We start from the raw sequence: 19,746 nt of genomic DNA on the forward strand, positions 1-19,746 counted from the left end.
CACCTTCTCCTCGACGTCGTAACTATCGGCACTACCGCAGTTTTCTGATTGGTCTGCTGCGTATTCCCCGCTCCTCGCTTCGCTTGCCAGCATGTATTTCGCCCACCGTAAGGCTAGACAAGAGCTAGAAATCATCGTTGCAAGGAATGAGATGGCCGAGGATAGATAGTAAACTATACATTTATTTATGAATAACACCATTCACGAATTCAGTCTGTCTAAATTCTAAGAAGGAAAGAAAATTCCAGAAGATTCGTGTCGAATGTATTTTATATCATTTGATATTTATGTAAATATTTTATTATTAAATATTATTAACGGTAATAGAGAGCGTCATTGCACTAGTCGTTAATCTCATCATTGTTGTAATCAGAGAGAAATAAAGAAAAATACACCACTTAACCAAGCTAAAGCATTCCGTTTCGTAAAAAATTCCATTTCGAGCCCTGGTTTCAGCCCAAGTTAGTCAGAATGAGTGGAAACATGAAGAGGGCCAGTGGTTAGCAGACGACCTAAAATCATAAATGCAACGTTACACGAACAAGTGTCTTTTTTACTGCAGCTATGGCTTTTCAAATTCAAATGTCAATGTAAGAGAAAAACTAAAATGTGAAATTCTAAAATTCCCAACACAACTCGTTTATATCTTTTGCACAGTTTTCTTTCAGCAGCGAGATATTGGTGATAAACATTTGGATATGCTCCTGCAGATATCCTGGGATCTTAGAGGAAGCAAATTTGTTTTAAGTTCACTTTGTTATACGATATTCCATCATGTATAATATTATAGGGTAAATATAACTGAAGAAAGTCCTTCATCGAATTTGAAATAAAAGGCTCAAAGTGAACTGTACAAAGAAGGAATACCAAAATAGGATTAAGGTGAATTATGCTACGAGAACAACAATCACTCTATCAAACCTTAATTGTAAGTCAAAACATTCACCCAAGGCCCGAAATAAAATAACTACAGCGTAGCTACTATCAATTGCAAAATACCAGAAGCATTCGTTTTATAGCTAAGGGATTAAAAATTCAAAATAACAATAGGCATTTGCTTCAATCTTTGTATATTAGTTCTTTGAAACGAGGAGGAGAAAGACTTAAACCCATTACCAAGAGAGGAATGTGAATTGAAAAACATAACCACGAAATACACGTAAGTCTTTTAGTGAAAATTAACTATAAAACACTGTTCAGAGAAAGCAACTTCATTCTATGATTTATGAATGTTGCTCTACATTCACTTTCCTGCGAATTTCGCGTCAACTCTGGTGCAAAATGTGACTTTCATGTTCTCATCCTCTTGCTAATTTCCCAGGCGTAAAACATACTTGGTTATGATGTGGACAGGGATCGTACCTCAGTAGCGAAAACTTCATGCTGTACCTACTACAGTGGACATAGAAGATCCATTCTAACGAGTTCATTTGTAGTAGCTACGAGGTCTATTGCATTCCGGATCCTATGAAAATGAAGATGGTGTAAAACATATATTCATTCTAGTTTTTTGGACTTTTAACCACTGTTATTTAAAAGAGATTTACCAACGTTTCGGAGGCTGCATCTGCCTCCGTCTTCAGGGTAGCGTGTCTAAATGGTTGCCTTGGAGGATTATTCTAGATGGCCTAGGCTCCACCGCGTCCGTCGGTCACAAGGAAATCTAGTAGAAAAAAAAGTTGCCAGGTAGGATAATCAGTGGCCAGGCTCCACTTCTTAAAATGACCACTTCGAGGTCACGATCAAGGCTTCGTGTGGCACCGTTAGGTTTCCACCTTGATCACCGGGGACTGGACTTCCCCGGATTGCATGTTGAAGTGGAGCCTGGCCACTGATTATCCTACCTGGCAACTTTTTATATATATATATATATATATATATATATATATATATATATATATATATATATATATATATATATATATATATACTAGAGGTCCTTGTGACCGACGGACGAGGTGGAGCCTAGGCCACCTAGAATAATCCTCCAAGGCAACCATTTAGACACGCTACCCTGAAGACGGAGGCAGATGTAGCCTCCGAAATGTTGGTAAATCTCTTTTAAATAACAGTGGTTAAAAGTAAAAAAAAAAAACTAGAATTAATAAATCACCACTGATTAGCTACAAAAAAGTGTAAAACATATAGTATTTGCATTCATATGCATCATGTTGATTTCTCTACTAACATGAGTATGGAACACAGTCAGTGGCGTATTTTCCATGTCAGCGTGTTTACTGTCGTTAAGGCAACATTCCTCATATATATTTTTCTTATTCATTTAGCTTGAATATGTGGGAATCGATATTATGCACAATATAAAAACAAGCTTCTAATTCAGAATGTAAATAATTTATTAACAGACGTTAGACAGTCACAAAGGACAATAACCACGCCAGGACTCGAAGCCAGGACAATCGTGGCAAGATAGTGAGTCTAGCACTGGACACTGTCAACCACCGGTGCATTTGTTATTAGAATTGTAGCGTAAACGAATGACACTGGATTTATTAGTGAAGATGCACGAAAGATGGGACTTCAAGAGGTAAATGCATCTTCCTCAAAACCCATTTCAATAATTAAAGAAATCCTATTCTTCTGGTTTCGAACTTTATTGGGTAATAAATATGAATTAGGTAATATTTAAGTATTAACTGAATCTCACCAAATGTATTTTTCAAGAAAAAGCTATTTGAGAAAGACACTGAACTTTATGAAACGTATGTGCTGCAGTACGTCATTTGTGCCAAACAGTTTCTGTGTATTATTCGCTTATAGCCGTGAAATGAGAGAGAAACATCTAACTGCGTTTGGTCCATCTATTATATATAGCCCTAAAATACAAAACCATCGAAAATTTTACGAAACAACAATAGTTGTCCAGAGTGAACCGCGTTAGCTCATACATCCTCCGCCCTAGTATCTTCCTATACCGCTTCTCTACTCTTACGGCGAGCCCTCTACATGCTGGCAAGGGAAGTGGGGAGCGGGAATGGGCCGCACACCAACCAGGCAACGGCGGTGGCGCTGAGAGATTCAACATGGCCGGAGGAAGTACTACGATCACCACCTTCTAAAGGCTGCTGCGTTCGTTTTCGCGCTAGATTGGTCGCTTCGCTTGCCAGCATGTAGAGCGCCCGCCACAATACTGGACAAGCGCTATAGCTTCTAAAACGAAGTCCTTAACAGTCGGACTATGTTTGTTTTTTAAGTCCACTTTTTGCACAGATAAGCTAATCGGGACAGGACCTACAGTTTAAACTTGGATCGTAACCACTACTTGTCTCCACCCGGGGTTGCCTCCGGAACAGATAAAGCTGAAGAACGACAAAATGATATGATTAGAAAATAACTCGGCAAATCCTACTCATAATCATACTGAATATACCTTCCTAGCCCCACGAAGCTTCCTTCTCCACCTAGCAGCATACCGTTCTCTAAATTCTAAATGTTTAAACCGCAATTTTCAAGTTTGCACCTACCTGATATCTATTTGTAAATTTCGTTGTGGATTAGTATCACAAGATACGTCTTATAACAATTAACTAACTATCAAACAAATAAAATGTTTATTGATTATTTTCTATAAATAAATTAAAAACCCTATTCATCTATTTTCCCCAAGATATGCAAAAGTATGCATATGTATATTTACAAATAATGGATCTAGGAAAACATTAAAACATACTTATATATATAAGAATATAAACTAAAAGCACCAAACACAAAAATTCTAAAAAGTTAATAATTAAATGTCCTCCTCAGTGGCCGTGCGGCCTAAGGCGCTGTGTTTGGATACCGACTGCGGGACGGCATGGGTTCGAGACCGCCTGGGTTCAGTCTCTGGGTTCTCGGCCTATGTATGGGACCGGTTGCAACTCACCATTGTTAGAAAATTGGGGAGCTACGAGTGTGTAGCGTAATCCGGTCTCGGAAATCTCCAATAACGGCTGGGGGTTCGACGTAATGACTCCATGTCACCCATTACCGGTTGAAGATCTCCACACCTCTAGGTAGGATTGTGGGAGAGAGACTGGCAGTCGGGAGATAGGCCTAGGTCCTTCAAGGGCTGTCGAGCCACGGGTTATAATAATTAAGTACATTTTTAAAAATTCTAAAATTGAGTATTAAAATTGACGAGTGTATATGTTTCTCACACAAGGTTTGGTATTCTAAGCTTAAATATTATTTGTTTTTCTCACTTCATCCCTTAAAATAATTCAAAGTGATACACACCCCTTAAACAATACAATCGATAGAGATACACATTTTAAACTTAAGTTCAGTTCTGGTCAGTTTATCTGTACCTCGTAACTTGAAGTGAAATTCAAACAAACAAACAAAGATATCTCTTTAGGAGGGTACGCACGCTATTATTTCTTTTGTTCAGGTCTTACGGCGAGGTCTCTACATGCTGGCAAGGGAAGTGGGGATCAGGTAAGCGACCAATCTAGCGTGACAAGAAACGCAGCAGCCTGTAGAACGAGGTGCGCCCTGCACCTCGTCCCGTGACGTCGTAACTGTCGGCTCCATCCCTGTTGTCTGGTTACTCTGCGGCGTATTTCCCGCTCCGCCTGCATGTAGACCGTCCGCCGTAAGACCAGACAAGAGCTACGGCTCGTGTTCCTGATCAAATTTCAAGCCTATGCTGCCCCATATGAGGGTGTATGATAAATACGTACTTTGTATTGCAATTCCAACATCTTCGCAGCTTCGTTCTGAGCGTACTTAAATTTATTCTTCAGTGACATCATGTCAATTTGGACTGTTTTCGATTCGTCAACATAAAATGGCGCTGGCCTGGTTTTCGTCTCGTCAAATTTATTTGACCAGTTCCCTGAGAAATACACCGCTCCGAGAAGCAAAAGTAAGCTGTCCGCATCCACGTCCTCTGAGAATAGTAGAAAATATAGATTATAAGTTAAACAATGAGTTCATTGTGTTTAATTTAATACGCATCTTGACCCTTTGTTAGTTCTATCGATTACGATTAATTGATAATCTTAAACTTCTTAAAAATGACCTAAACATTTTGAAAAATGACAAACAAATATTTTTGCTATTGAAATGAAAGCTTCATTTTTCCATTAAGTTACAAGGGAGTAGTTGAATAACTCGATAAAACCAGTTGTTTAAGGTTTCATTTACGGAAGAAAGGGGGGGAACAATTAACCTTATCACTCTGCCCGTAAGTAATGTGCCCTACTATAACCTGGGTTCCACCCGGACCCTACATTTTAAATCACGCGTTTACTGTTGTTTATATGAGTTCTGCGTTAATCTAAAGAACGTCCTGATCGAGGTATTTTATTACACACTTTTAATCATAAACCCAACTCATTATTCCACTTTCACATTATCATAATTACACATTCATTTTGACATTTCTAAATATTCTAAATTTCTAGTCTCCTGTGTTCCGGTCAACACAAGACATGGACATTTGTGCATCGTTTCTGTTTAAAACTTCCGGGAAGCGCGCATGGTCAATTTTACAACAGCGTTGTTCTCTTCTTTATAAGACAGGCATTTGTAATCGTTGCAACGTGTCACCCGCTTCTATTCTTTGCTTTGACTCTCCTCCACCACTTCCACAAGTTCAAGTAACTCCCCTAAGGCTAACAGTTTGTCAGTGGCAATTAAGGTTTCGAACAATGAGCGTAGTGAATGTTGTACTTTTTACAACACGCGCCTTCTCGTGTAGTATTTTATTTTTGTTTTATCGTACGTTATCGTACGATTTGTGAGTGATTTCCTTTTATTCAACATGTCACATGGATTAGATATAAGTGAAAGAGAACGATTTCTTCAAGAATCTTCAGGTGAGGAAGACAATGTTGCATTTGTTTTTATTTGAATTCATGTAAGTTCAAGTGAATTATTAAAATTCCGTAATCAATAATCTCTTACATAACTTAAGTTCTTTGGTATTTTGAGAACTTGTCACCAATATAAAATAATAAATAATAATTTAGAAACTTAAATTGGTGTTTTAAGCCACTTTATGCATATATAGGCTAATCGGGACTGGACCTACAGTTTAAATTGGGATCCGAATCACTGTGCAAATGTGCCTACAAAATAAATATAGTAATCTTAATAAATAAAAATGAATCGAAAGAATTAAAATAACATAAAGTATAAATATAAAAACATTAAAAAATATAGCCATGCAGAATAAAATAAATTAAGTTTGTGGAAGTACTTGAACAGGGCAGGATTAAGACGAAATTGGGCCTGATGCTTGAAATGTTTGGTGAACAATAAACACAACGACGATATACTTATGTCACAATGCAAGAATAATAGTAACTGTATAATGAGTAACGCTTTGTCTAGGCGTCCGAAATTGGGGCTCCAAATTTCATTCTAAGATTTATTTGCAGGTTAATATAGCAAAAGAAAACTGTTCAGCTTTCGGAAAATTCTCGTCTGTTTTCATCTGGGTATATTTCAGGATGCTGCAGCATCAATAGCACCCACCTTAATCCGGCCCTGCTCTTGAATATGTGTACCAGTCGCTGCAGCATGTAGTTTCTACATATTCACCCTCAATGATCTAAGTGAAAGGCGAACTCTAGACTACAGTTCTGAAGTCTTGTCTGCAAGAGATCGTTGACCAGCTCAGTTCCAAAGTCTTTCACGAACAAGCGACTTGGATGGCGTTTCAAGATTTCCATTCTGAGTACCTCCAAATTCAAATTATGCACCCTACAATATATACACAGTCCAGCATATTGGACCAGAAGACCATTGGTCACAATTGAAAAGCTCAGTCGGATGACAGTTGCATAGATGTGAACATAGAGTGCCACCTCTCGAGAAACATACAGTGACCCTCTGTCAGGAGTCATAGATGTGGTCATTTCGTATAACGGGGTTAATACTTTTTCGTATGTTTAGGTTGGGTTTTAAGTCCACTTTATGCACTTATAGGCTAATTAGGACTGGACTAGGGCGACTAACTCTCCCATGTTTCCAAGGATCTCAAATATTCAAGTTTGTTTTACCCTACTGCTATCGACATTTTATTTTTTCCTGTATTTTTCATTTACAACCAAGACCGCAAAATTTCAACTCATTCCGAGTTCGGCAAACTATACAAAACTTTAAGTCGACTGCAAGATCTTGCAAGTATAAACTTTGGCGGGCGGAAGTGACGTAATATCTTCCAGTAGTTGATTGATGCTTGGTTCTACACCAGCAGTGGACAAATACATGTGGGTTGAGAGTAAGAAATATGCAAATTTGTAAATTGTTATACTCTATTGTGATCTGTATATTTTGTAAAATATATATTAATTATCTTGTTCAATATTATCTATTCCATGAACATTTGCTGGACTGATGCCACGCCGCAAAAGTGCGAAAAAGTGTCTGAACTAAATCTGCCGTAAATTCAATGTCGAAAGTTTGACATGTTCTTTAAATGCATGGCCAAAAGTTTGTCACCCTATAAAATCGAATCTTCTTCCCACTTAAAGTAGAGAAGCCTAAGCAGTATCATCTTATGGCTCATCGGTATCGCCTAAATTTAATTATTCGAAATTTCAAAAGTGGCGGATATATTTCTAAATTTATATACAGTATGTGCCCAACTCCCATATTTGGTGATTTATCTCAGGAGTACCGAAGAATGTAACAAAACAAAAATTAGTTTTTCTATTTTCCCACCATATTAAGGCGTAATTTTCTTATATTAAGTGATATACTACAGAAAACAAAAGGTTTACTGAACGAGCTAGGAATTCGCATAACTAAATTCCTATTGAAGGCTCCAACGAAGATCACATTCACATGTACGTACACGCCCAAGGAGATAATGCGAGTTATAAAGCCTTCTCTTGAGTCCAGAATTTATATAAGGGAGAGGGTAGGGGGGTGAAAGACACATATAATACTTTCTCTCACACACGACGAAGCTATCACTCAAAATACAGTGCTTTCCACGGTCGAGTTGGGCGTGGGGCGACGGATAACGCGTCTCCTGACGTCTGCTGTACGCTGACCTTGGCACTGGATGCGCCAGTGCTTCAGTATCCACATAGCTAGTTTCCAGACTGCAAGTGTTTGTGAAGTGTTAAGTTGTTAGCAAGTGTCCTAGAGTAGTTTCTTTTAGTTTACGTATTACTGGTGCTTTTCTGCAGTCTAATAATGTCACGTACAATTTAAAAGAACGACTTTTTATGTACGACTCTTACATCGTTACGAATTATTGTAGATAGTTTAGAATGCGTTTTCCAGCAGAGACAATGTTCGAGGACTTAGAAGCAAATTTAGGGAAACAGGGTCTGTTCTTGATAAGAAGCGAAGCGTGAAACGGCGTGTGCTTTCTGAGGAGAACGTAGACGACGATGGAGCACGATTGGAACACATTTTTCAAAAATCCTTCCAGCGCCTTGCAGACGAAACAACATCTGCATGTCGTCTGCGTGGCGAGCTACCAAACATTTTAAACCTGAAGCCATACATTAGAAGAATTGAAAGAAAACATCAGAAAAGAAACTGAAGCAATTTCGGAAGAGGAACTCATAGTGTCTTTCGTAGTGTACCTCTCACTTCATGAGTTGCAAGGCAGGAAATAGGTTGGAATGCGTATACTTCAGCAAAATGCATTCCCAGCTACAGGAGAAGTAAAGTGGAGTGAGGAGAAGGAAGGAAGGGAGAGTCTGGTTTTGGAGAATGCAAGTTCGGTCTTGGACTAGACAGTCGGTTTTTAGCTTGGAAAGTGAACGTTGGTCTGAAAAGTTGTTCGGGGATGGGGGAGAAGTACAGGGAAGTTAAGAGACAGTTTAAGATGCAGATGGGAGTGTGTGTGTGAGAGTTAACTTTGGAACTGTTATTGATCCTCACTTCGAACACGAGACAGGTAATATCCTTTTCTCTCAAACGCTAACCTTGCCGATGCAGTCTTAAGGTCATTTAACCTATAATGTGTGAGTTGCCCTTCACTTGAAAGTTCTATAGATTAAGTTTTATCTAGGTACCTCCGCAGATTACAGAAAAGGTGAGTGCTTTTGAGCTTACATCACCCCCTATTAAGATCCCATACGCTTTAAAAATGCCGTACATGTGTGAAAGCAGGAGGACAACATTTCATGCACCTCTTGTAACATGGTGCGTGCTCATTTTATTTGTAACTGTCAATGTAATTGTACGAGCTTATTTCATTACGTAGCTAGTGGTTCCAGTTACGCAGATGTTGCATCCAGTTTGCCGGCAGACGCGCTTTCACTGCCCCACAGGCTAGCCGTCGCTCCACGGCCAACTCGACCGTGAAAATCGCCGTATAGCCGTATTTGATATAAGGTAAATTGAATTTTACTTTCTACATTCTATACGAGCAAACTTACCTTGTGACAAGATACTTGTTATTTTTCCCATTGTAGTATTTGACACCCAAACGTTGGCGTCTTTGACTACTAAGTCCGTCTCACCAAAGTTAATTCTCTCTACGCTCGTTTGAAACTTTGACTCAACGAGAGACTGGAATTGCCTTCCAATCTGTGTCTCAGGTCTGAAGTACAGTCTGTTTGCGACTGTAAGTATATGTCCCACGTTCTTCTCCTAATATGAAAGGAAGTAGAATAAGGGTTATACATTATTACAACACACATAGGACTGACTACCTTCTCAAGCAAACATTAGGAGCATTTCTAAGCCGATGAGGTTCAAGTAAATCATACTGAACAATTATTATAATGTTTACAATTCTGCCAAGAACAACAACAATACATTTCTTCAGTTCAAGCGAGTTGGTTTGCTCTGACAAGTTTTCTTAACATACTTGTATATCATATCTATGCATCATATCAAAATTACATCCGAGTAAATTTTTTAACTAAACTGACAGCAGTTTACAGCTGCCCATGTTACATCCAATAACTCCCATGTGACTCGTCACTTTTGTCCGAGTTCCACTCAGATCTCATTTGATTCTTTCAGCACCTTCTCTTGTTTATAAGCCTAAGAATGACGTCATAGCCCATATAACCTTGACACTTGTGCCATGGAAAATCCATTCAATATGCTCGAGTCATAATGTGTGTTGTTGTATAAACTACGTGATGTAAAAAATGAAAATATATATGTTTATATCTCTTTGGTACTACTTAAACTTGTTTTTGAATTTTTCTCTTCATACCCATTTTCTACCTTTATAGGCGCCGTTGAGGATGAATGGTGATTAGGCGAAAATTCTCACAACAGATACGCATGTACAGACAAGGTCTAGAACTCCGAACAAAATGTTACTTAAATTAAATACATGATCAGCAAGGAAATAGATTCCAGACTTTTCTTGAAATGCTAATGTGGAAATTTCTCTTGTGCTCAATACAAATTTCTTGAAGTAGGGAAAATGATTTACTTCAATGTTACAATATTGTAAGTTTCTAATGCCAATAATGTACAGCTGTCAGTCAGCACACATGTTAAGTTTGAATTATGCCACGATTTCTCGCAGACACTAAAATCATTGAATAAATAATTTCCTCTAAACATAAAATTTAATTTTTAAAATAGATTGTTAATGTTCAGTCTTTTCTTCTACTTCCATTCATCCAATTTCTGACATTTAGTTGTATCTGTGAGTTTTTTAAAGTTAAAGTTGAATTGATTGTCTACTGCACCGATTGATACCTTTATCTATTTGGATTACAATCATAAAATATGAACTAATATGATACATGCATTTTAACTCATTGAATGTTATATTTGTAACTCTAGCACTGTGTGAGTCACTGATACGTATTGACTGTGTTTGATTGTTGACCAATTCAGACAAATGGACGGACCCATTGAGAACACATCTTTAATTAGTTACAAACATATCACGCATGAATTAATTGATTTTGGCTTTCTATTATTTCTTCCCCATAGATGAATTGATAAACTAATGAAAATTATTTCCATTCTTTTTCAAACTAGTGTGTACCTTGAAGCTGAGAAGAGCATGAATAAATGTTCTGTCTTGAATCTCTTTTACAACCATATATCTTATGAATAATCTAAAGGAAATGTGTCTAGAGCATCATTAGGTATAATTGCCTTCTACGCCCATTAAAATTTGAACTTAACTCTGCCTACATTAGCAGATGATACAACGGAAATTAGTTCAATGTGCCATTTGCATCTACCATTCCAATAGAAAGAATATGAGATTGGAATCACAAGATGTAACCTTTAAAATTAAAATTTGGAAAACTATTTCCAAATATGGAGTACATATTTTGAATATGTTTGGGCATGGAAGATGTCGTTTCCTACATTTTCGAGGTCGCTGAATTTGACGGAACCAATGAAAATGTTATAAATTTATAATTAATATTTAATTTTATTTCTGAAAAAGTTAATATAGACAAACGTTTCACATCAAAGGGAACCAGTGAACAAAGGCCAATATGATCCAAAAGTATCTATGTATCTGAGAATTCTAAGCAATGAAGCAACATGACGCTTCTGGTTTGAGTTCAATATAATGCACAAATATGGCTATCAACTTGAAGCATGAATTTATTACATTTATAAAGGCAGTATTGGGCATGAACAAATTAGCTTCCTACCTCTTCGAGGTCGCTGAGATCCATGTAACCAATTAAAATATCATACCTCTTATCTTTCTGAAGAATATTAGATCTTCCTCAGAATTAAAATGCACAAAATAAAGTAACGAAAGAATAAGATACGCATATCTAGTGTCCAGGCCTCCTCAATAGCGTAGTAGTGTAGTTAACGTCTTGGGGTAACGGTTGGAGGAACATTGTGGTTCGGATGCTAATTAGAACTGTTGGTGCTATCCCTATTATCCTATCTGTGTATAAAGTGAATTTAGAATAATCATTGTACGCATTACAGTGGCAAATCATATGTGTTATGTGTTTGCGTATTCGGACCGTAAAGGACCAAAAAATGAACGCAATGCTGCCCGGTAGGACCCTGATTATCTCTCTGGAATGGTTTGTATCACCATAGAGCTGAGTTCATCGCGATCTTCTTGAGATGTAAAGAAAATACAGGCACTTACTATTAACTATAACGTTGTATTATAATATATATGTACACACAACACGTAATTACACTGTCCTGCACTCCTGCCTCGGTAAACTGTGTATATGAAGTTGGAAGCCGGTGGTACAATAACACGCCACTAGTACTTCACTGAATGATATCAGCACTCTAATGTTCCTGTGACACTGAACTACATATCACTGCACTTCACTGATATTTCACGAATGAAACGTAGCCACTTTAGGCTTACGATTTTTGATGAATATCCGCAACGCGGTGACTTTCGGCTGCTGCCGGAGTGACTTCTGCACGAACACTGGGAAAGCAAACTACCGAACAGAGATGGCGGCAAATAGGCACCGTACCCAATATGAACTGACCAATGGGAGTGCAGGTTTCTTAAAGCATTAGATATACACAAAATAAACAATTGAAGTTCTACAAAAGCAAATGAATTGCAAAATGAGCAACAGAAATTTATGTTATATGCGAATATGAAAATATATAAAAGAAAGACATATCGTGGTTAGTTTTTTTAGAAATAAATCTCCAACATACCCCCCCCCCCCCGGTTGGAATTGTCGCATCCAACCTAACACTAAGGGATATACTGTTAATGTTTTACCTCATGGAGCGTCTTCTTCCCAATGTGGTAATGACACAATTTTGCTCAATGTTAAAGGCTTGCACTGTAGCTTCATTTATCCCCTGGATAGGTATTCGGCGTTTTTGTTTCTTGATGCGTAGCTGCTGAGCAAGATTCTCTGTCATAATACTACTCTGCGAGGATCCATCCAAAATTGCACAACATGTAAGCCAATCGCCGTATGCGTTCTTGATTTTTATTACTGCTGTAGCTAGGAGAACTTGCGAAGATTCTCTGTTCTTGACAGAACTATATGTTGCTTTAGTCTGGACATCATTATCCTGAAAACGAGTATCATCGCCTACTGCCGATTTACTTCTGGGATGACTGGGCTGCTTCTGTGCTTGACGTTCTCTGCTGTCCTTATCTTCATGAAGAAGGGAATTATGTTTCTCGCCGCAGTACTTGCACAATCCTGCCTTGCATCCTGACCTAAATCCCTTGTGATCTGACTGTCGAAACAATTGAAACAGATTTTGTTGTCTCGAAGAAATTTGTACTTGTGATCTATCGTAGCTGCTTTGAAAGAACTGCACGCAAACAGCAGATGCTTATTATTCTTAGTAGTATCTTGCAATACAGGTATGAAGGAGACACGGTTGTAACATATTATCTTGAATGAGAAGGATGCGCAGGTTTGTGACTTTTTTATTTGGTGTTGTTAGTAAAACGTGGATGTTGATTTCTCATTGAAAATTGGTTTGAATTTCTCTAAAGCCTTGGTTCTGTGCTCTAGAAATTGAAACGCACTGTCAAGAGTGGTGAGTTCAGAATCATTGACTTCTAACTCAAAAGCTTTTCGTGTAGTGGCATAAAGCTGAGATGTAAGATGTTTAACTAGCACTATATCTGATAGTGAGCTATGGTCTGCTATTAATTTTAACGCTGAGATGGAGCTAATAGCTGTGTTTGTGAAGGATCGCAATTCTTCTGCATTTTCTTTCAACACTTGTTTTATGTGGAAAATATTATTGACGTATAAAGCAGCTATGAGACGCTTGTTGTCAAAACGATGTTGGAGTTCACACTACACCGTAGTTAGATGCTGTAATTGATATGCTTTCAATGATTTGCAATGCCTAACCTTCAAAGCGACACGTATATACTGAAATTTCTGAATGTCTGAAATATCCGGGTTATCATGAATGAGCGAAGAAAAGGTGTCCTTGAATGATACCCATTACGTGTAGTTTCCACTGAAATGCGGAAGCTCTATTAATGGCAACTTGACTTGAGACTTGCACGAAGATCTGTGTTCATTTTCCGCGCCATCTGCATTTGAATGATTTCCCTCAATTAAAATTAACATCTGCGATTTGAGATCGAAATATGAGAGTTCGATTGTCTTTCGAACCGCCCTGTGTTCATCGTCTGTGCCTTCAAATTCAATTCTATCCTAAATTTCTTCTTGTTTGGGCCATAATGTGTTCAGTTGCTCCAGCCGAACCTTGATCTGTTGAACGTTCGGAGCCTCCGAATCAACACTAATAATTTACGACTGCAATCTCGTTATTTGTCTCCTGTAGGCGGCACGTTGCTTTAGAAGATGTGCTAAGTCTGCCATGCCTCAAGGTGGGAGGGACTAAGCAATGCGTTTTGAAATGAAAGAAGAAAATAAGGAAGTATTGAACTAAACACTGTTGTACTCAACGATCTGGCATTCACTGGACCATCTGCGCATCTGAAGTCCTGGTTAGGCTGCAACATGCGGGTAGTCGTTGACACTGACGAGTACTCGAATAGCTGATGCACGGTTTCTTTCGTGATGTCACGTCTGTACGCCTGGGTCGCTTGATGCACCACTCTGCGATATGTTTCTTCTCGCTAAAAGTTCCCCGCAAGAAAACTAACGAATGAGCCAGTCCCATAAAAAAAACAACAGAAAACTGCAGTCTAAAAATAACTCAATGACACACTATGAGTGGATGACGTCATCCACTGGGCCCCGACTGAAAGTTCCAAGCACAGCGCGAGGGGGAAAGGGAGCGGACTGTGAAATGTCACCGACAAACGAACAGCAAATTCCCCCAGGTACCCATGTCATTCGACGCTGGGTGGGCGCAGGGGCCGCTTCCAACGTTAGAAAAGTTCCCAGATTTGAACCGGCCGGGAATCAAACTCGGGACCTTGAGCATGGTACACAAATACCCATGCCTTACCCGGGACTCGAACCCGGAACCCCTGGCGTTGTAGCGAGCTCTGCTAACCACTCCGCCACGGAGGTCGACAGAAATGCTAAATTTACGTTCATACTAATTGTTGTTGTTCAGTTGAGGTTTTAAGTCCACTTTATGCACAGTAAGGCTAATCGGGACTGGACCTACAGTCGAACCCGGGACCCCTTGATTACAAGGCAATGACGCTACCACTGCACCATTGGGGAGGCTCTATGGCTGAGCCACCGCGGCCACTGCACATAGTTTGTCATATTACTCATACTGTAATTACTGTACTTGAAAATAATGTTTGCACAAAATAGCACAATGTCACTGAAATCACTGAATGGTAACGTACCATGTTCAATATAAAGTAGATCGCGGCCTGTGGAGGACCATAAATGTTTGTGTATTTGGACCGTAAAGGACCAAAAATGAAATACATGCACTTCCTAATAACTATAACGTTGTATTATAATATATATGTTCACACAACACGTAATTACACTGTCCTGCACTCCTGCCTCGGTAAACTGTGTATATGAAGTTGGAAGCCGGTGGTACAATAACACGCCACTAGTACTTCACTGAATGATATCAGCACTCTAATGTTCCTGTGACACTGAACTACATATCACTGCACTTCACTGATATATCACGAATGAAACGTAACCACGTCAGGCTTACGTTTTTTGATGAATATCCGCAACGCGGTGACTTTCGGCTGCTGCCGGAGTGACTTCTGCACGAACACTGGGAAAGCAAACTACCGAACAAAGATGGCGGAAACTAGGCACCGTACCCAATATGATCTTACCAATGGGAGGTCAGGTTTCTTAAAGCATTAGATGTACTCAAAATAAACAATTGAAGTTCTACAAAAGCAAATGAATAGCAAAATGAGCAACACGACGTTATGTTATATGCGAATATAATAATATATATAAAAAATACATATCTTGGTTAGTTTTTTTAGAGTTAAATCTCCAACAATATGCATACAAAGCCCTATTCAATAATCAATTTAGCTCACAAAATAATAGCATACACACAACCAACACACAGTTTGAGAATCAATATGGCCGATAAATAGAACTGTCGATGTTTAAACGCAAATTGCTTTTAAAGATTACGTGGGACAGTTTATTGTAAATTTAAAGTTTAGGAGGTCGTTAATGTTAAATATACGTAAGAGAAAAAGAAATACACACATTGTCTTGAGGTATGCAAAATATTAGCAAATGTGGCCTCCATTATTCTACAACTCATATTTGGTGACAAACATATGATTTACACTGCCAATTGGATAGCATACAGAATAAGCCACTGCGATGTTCACAGACAGCTTTGATTTCTCAAAACAAACCTGGTTACACGTCAATCGTCCATACACTATGTAGTATATATAGTAAACTTAATTGAAATATATATATATATATACAAGACGTGCTGTAAATGAATAGCAGAGAAACACTTACGTTTATCACTTTGAAGAACTTTTCCTGCATATATGATAACTTATTATTATCGTTTGGAAGAAGGGCGCCATTGGATAGCTCTATCCTTGTTCTTCCCTTTGCTCCAATATACAATAATCCCAGCATAATTCTCACGTTGAAGGACGAGAAAAATATGTTTTTGTCTTCCACTCCATGGCTGATTGCCTGTAATGGAAAATGTTCTATTTAGTTATATATTATAGGATTTAGCATACATATAAAAGGACATTTCTTAATACATTGTCTCAGTCTGAATGTTTTGCAATTTTTCTAATTTTAGTGGTGAGTGTTTAGTAGTAAACGTTAATGAAATTTGGAACTGGGAAGAAAGCCATATGTAATTCTCTGACATGACCCTACAATATTACGAAAATTAACGAATATCACGCACTCATTGCACGCTGTTATGGTTGAATAGATTTAATATATGATTTGTCAGGTATCAATAGCCTCTTACAAGTATTTGAAAAGAAAGAAGCACATTCCATATGCAAGCAACAAACACAGTAATGAGGTACTGTTACTGAATGCGATTTTACATGTTCAGAGATTTATTGTTCTATGAAACTAGAGTGCCGCACGGATTTCGAGAGGATTTTGCTCAAACCCCAAATAGTGATCATGAACGACGCTAGATAGCGTACGGAACTGGGATAAAACGAGCGGTATGCACTCGAAGCCCAGTAGTGCACGTATAACCGCAATTTGTCTGTGGCAATGGTCCCTCATACATGGATCGCGAAGTGAAAAACAGATTGAAATTGAAACTTAAGTGAACATAGTCATCATCTCCATTTTAAAGTGCAGTTTACTTTCTCTTATCGATACACAGTGATATATGAAAATGATATAGATGATTCTAGTCTGAAACTAGCAAGGCGGCTATTTTACATGTATTTGACTATGACTATTACATTAAAATGATAATTCATTGTATACGCTCGAGCATAGCACCCACGGGGCCAGGAGACTCCAAACAGTACGATATAGCGAAGGTGGTCGCATACAGTACTCTATATGCTACTAATTAATTCAGAGGGAACCGGTGTATCAATGGAAAATAGTGAAAAGTGTACAAAATATGTAAAGAAATTATATATATATACATAGTATGTACGTATATAGTACATATATACTATGTACATGTATATAGTATAATCAAATAAATCTACATACTCAGCATCGTTGGGCAAGGCAGGATTTTGTGCTATTGCCCCTTTGAGCCAAAAATAAAATTTCACCCCTCTATCTACCACTAAAAGATTTGGAGCTACGTTGTCCATGTAAACTCAATATTCTCAGGGTAGCAATCAGAATTCTGAAGAATAGCAATAGTATAATTTTAATTATGGGATTAAAAACTCAAATTTACGTACATGCATATACAGTCACGGGCAATAAAAATGGGACATCTAGATCCTGAAATACTCTCTTCCCTGCAAGACGTTGTGTGTGTTGCCTAACTCTATGACGATAAGTGGATTTTAATAGTAAATTTTCAATGTTAACTTTTACCGCCGCCGTAGGATTAGGAAACACACATAACGCCTTGCAGGGAAGCAAGGATTTCAGGATCTAGGTGGCCCATTTTTATTGCAGGTGACTGTACGTTGAACGTGTAAAGCCTTTATTGCAATAAAATCAACATTTCTATTTTTGGCCTATTCTTATTGCTATTTTAAGATGCCGCATTTGCCGGCGTGTAAGAAACACTTTTTCCCTTTAAAAATACGTCAGAAGAACAGGATGCGTCTTATACGCCTATACTCAGGTTACACCATCAGGAAGAAGTTTGTGAATGGGTCCAAGCTCCATTGGATGCTGTGAAAACTAAGACAATGTTTATATTATTTAAGATGTGTGGCATTAGTAATGCACTGGATGGTACAGAGGACAATTTGTTGCATGAGAACTCAGATTCTGATTTAGAAGAGTTTTCAATGATTGTTTACTTATCTCTAGAGATGAATGTTTGCGTTTTGACAAGGAAGATTAAAATGTATTCATTTCCAATTATATTAGGCATGTTATTTGTCGAAAGTAGACCTACATATTACCTTTATATTTAAAATACTCTAAATTAATTATAATATTCAGTGATAAAGATTTTCCCCCAAAAATGTGTACAAGAAAGCAAATGCGCCGGCAAAAAATTGGACGAGTTGCCCACCCCTAAATCTGGCCGTGCATATGCACGTGTACACAGTAAGAATTTATGAATCACCCTGTATATCTTGAAATACTTTCCATGTACTACATAACATAATATTATATAAACAGTTCTTACCTTGTAAAGTTTGAGAGCAAATTCTAAGCTGTGGACATTTGTTCTTGATTGTATCACTATTTTTCTTTTCGGATAGTTCCATTGCATAACACCTTTTGGTGCATACAGTCTCATAGGATAGTCCGACTGAAGGCAAGATGTTTCAGTCAGACGAAACAAACTTGTTCCTGCCAAAAGTGACGGCAAAAATACACTGTGAAGGAAACAAAACAAAACGAAGTGCACAACTGCTAGTAGAATCAACATTGTGCTGTATTACTTGCTGAAAGGTGTTTGGAAAACATATTTGGAAAGAAATATACTCAGGAAATCTTTACGAATAAACATTTACAAGCAATTACTAGACTCCGTTCCTCGTTGTAATTGTGCGAGCTGCAGTTTAAAGTAACTGAAGTGTGAGTGGACGGCAAGCAAACATTACGAGCAATAAAAACTTCAAGAAAAACAAAGGCAGTTGATACGGTCAGATTAGTTAGTAACTTTTAATTAAATGTGTCTTTGCGAGAAATTTATTGTGTGTTTGAAAAATTAGTTAAAGTTTTTCAAACTATTGATTAATGGAAAAATGGGAACATGTTTTGTTGCTATTCAACATATTACAACCAAGGAGCTACTAAGGGTTTAAAAAAAATAATTGCATGAAATCTGATAGAGGGAAAGTGATATTAAGGTAACTGATAGCATTACAAAGATAAGCCGTAACTTCCTATTAACATAAATATTTTGAAATATACAAATGACCACGTATAACATGTTCAATATATTCTAGTACATTAAAAATAACGTTATTGTTATTACTCTAATTCTTCAAACTCCCTTATTTTACTGAACGCATAGATAAATCGGTGAGAATGTATGCGTAAATAGTTAATGAAAAATTCAAAGAAGTTAACAGTCATATAAAAGAAATTATGAAGGCAATTTGTTGAAAGAATAATATAAAAATTACCCTTACTTCAGCAGGAGCTTCTTTCCTGTCACCATTTTATCAATCATAACTGTAAGTATAACGATATAGTTAGGAGAGAACATTCAATTTTACACTTTTTAAGCCTAGTTATTATATAATTTCAAACTTTAGAACTTTATCACTGGTCAACATAATCTTTTTTTCACAATATATCTTAATAGTGACAATTCCACAAGGCG

General features: G+C 37.7%; 1 protein-coding gene across 1 annotated transcript in view; it reads right to left on the minus strand.

Annotated features, from left to right (window-relative positions):
• The window catches only part of LOC145977914 (neuroserpin-like), a 36,202-nt gene extending 17,226 nt beyond the window's left edge, over window positions 1-18,976 (minus strand). Inside the window, exons 1-4 of the mRNA XM_083110220.1 lie at window positions 18,598-18,976; window positions 16,290-16,475; window positions 9,354-9,567; window positions 4,683-4,891 (exon numbers count right to left, since the gene is read on the minus strand). Coding sequence (XP_082966346.1) covers window positions 4,683-4,891; window positions 9,354-9,567; window positions 16,290-16,475; window positions 18,598-18,843 — 855 coding nt within the window. The 5' untranslated portion in view covers window positions 18,844-18,976. The remainder of the gene's footprint in view (window positions 1-4,682; window positions 4,892-9,353; window positions 9,568-16,289; window positions 16,476-18,597) is intronic.
• Between the last annotated feature and the right edge of the window lie 770 nt (window positions 18,977-19,746).

This window comes from Lepisma saccharinum, chromosome 24 (genome assembly GCF_977018435.1).
Source record: "Lepisma saccharinum chromosome 24, izLepSacc3.1, whole genome shotgun sequence".
NCBI classification, from domain to species: Eukaryota; Metazoa; Arthropoda; class Insecta; order Zygentoma; family Lepismatidae; genus Lepisma; species Lepisma saccharinum.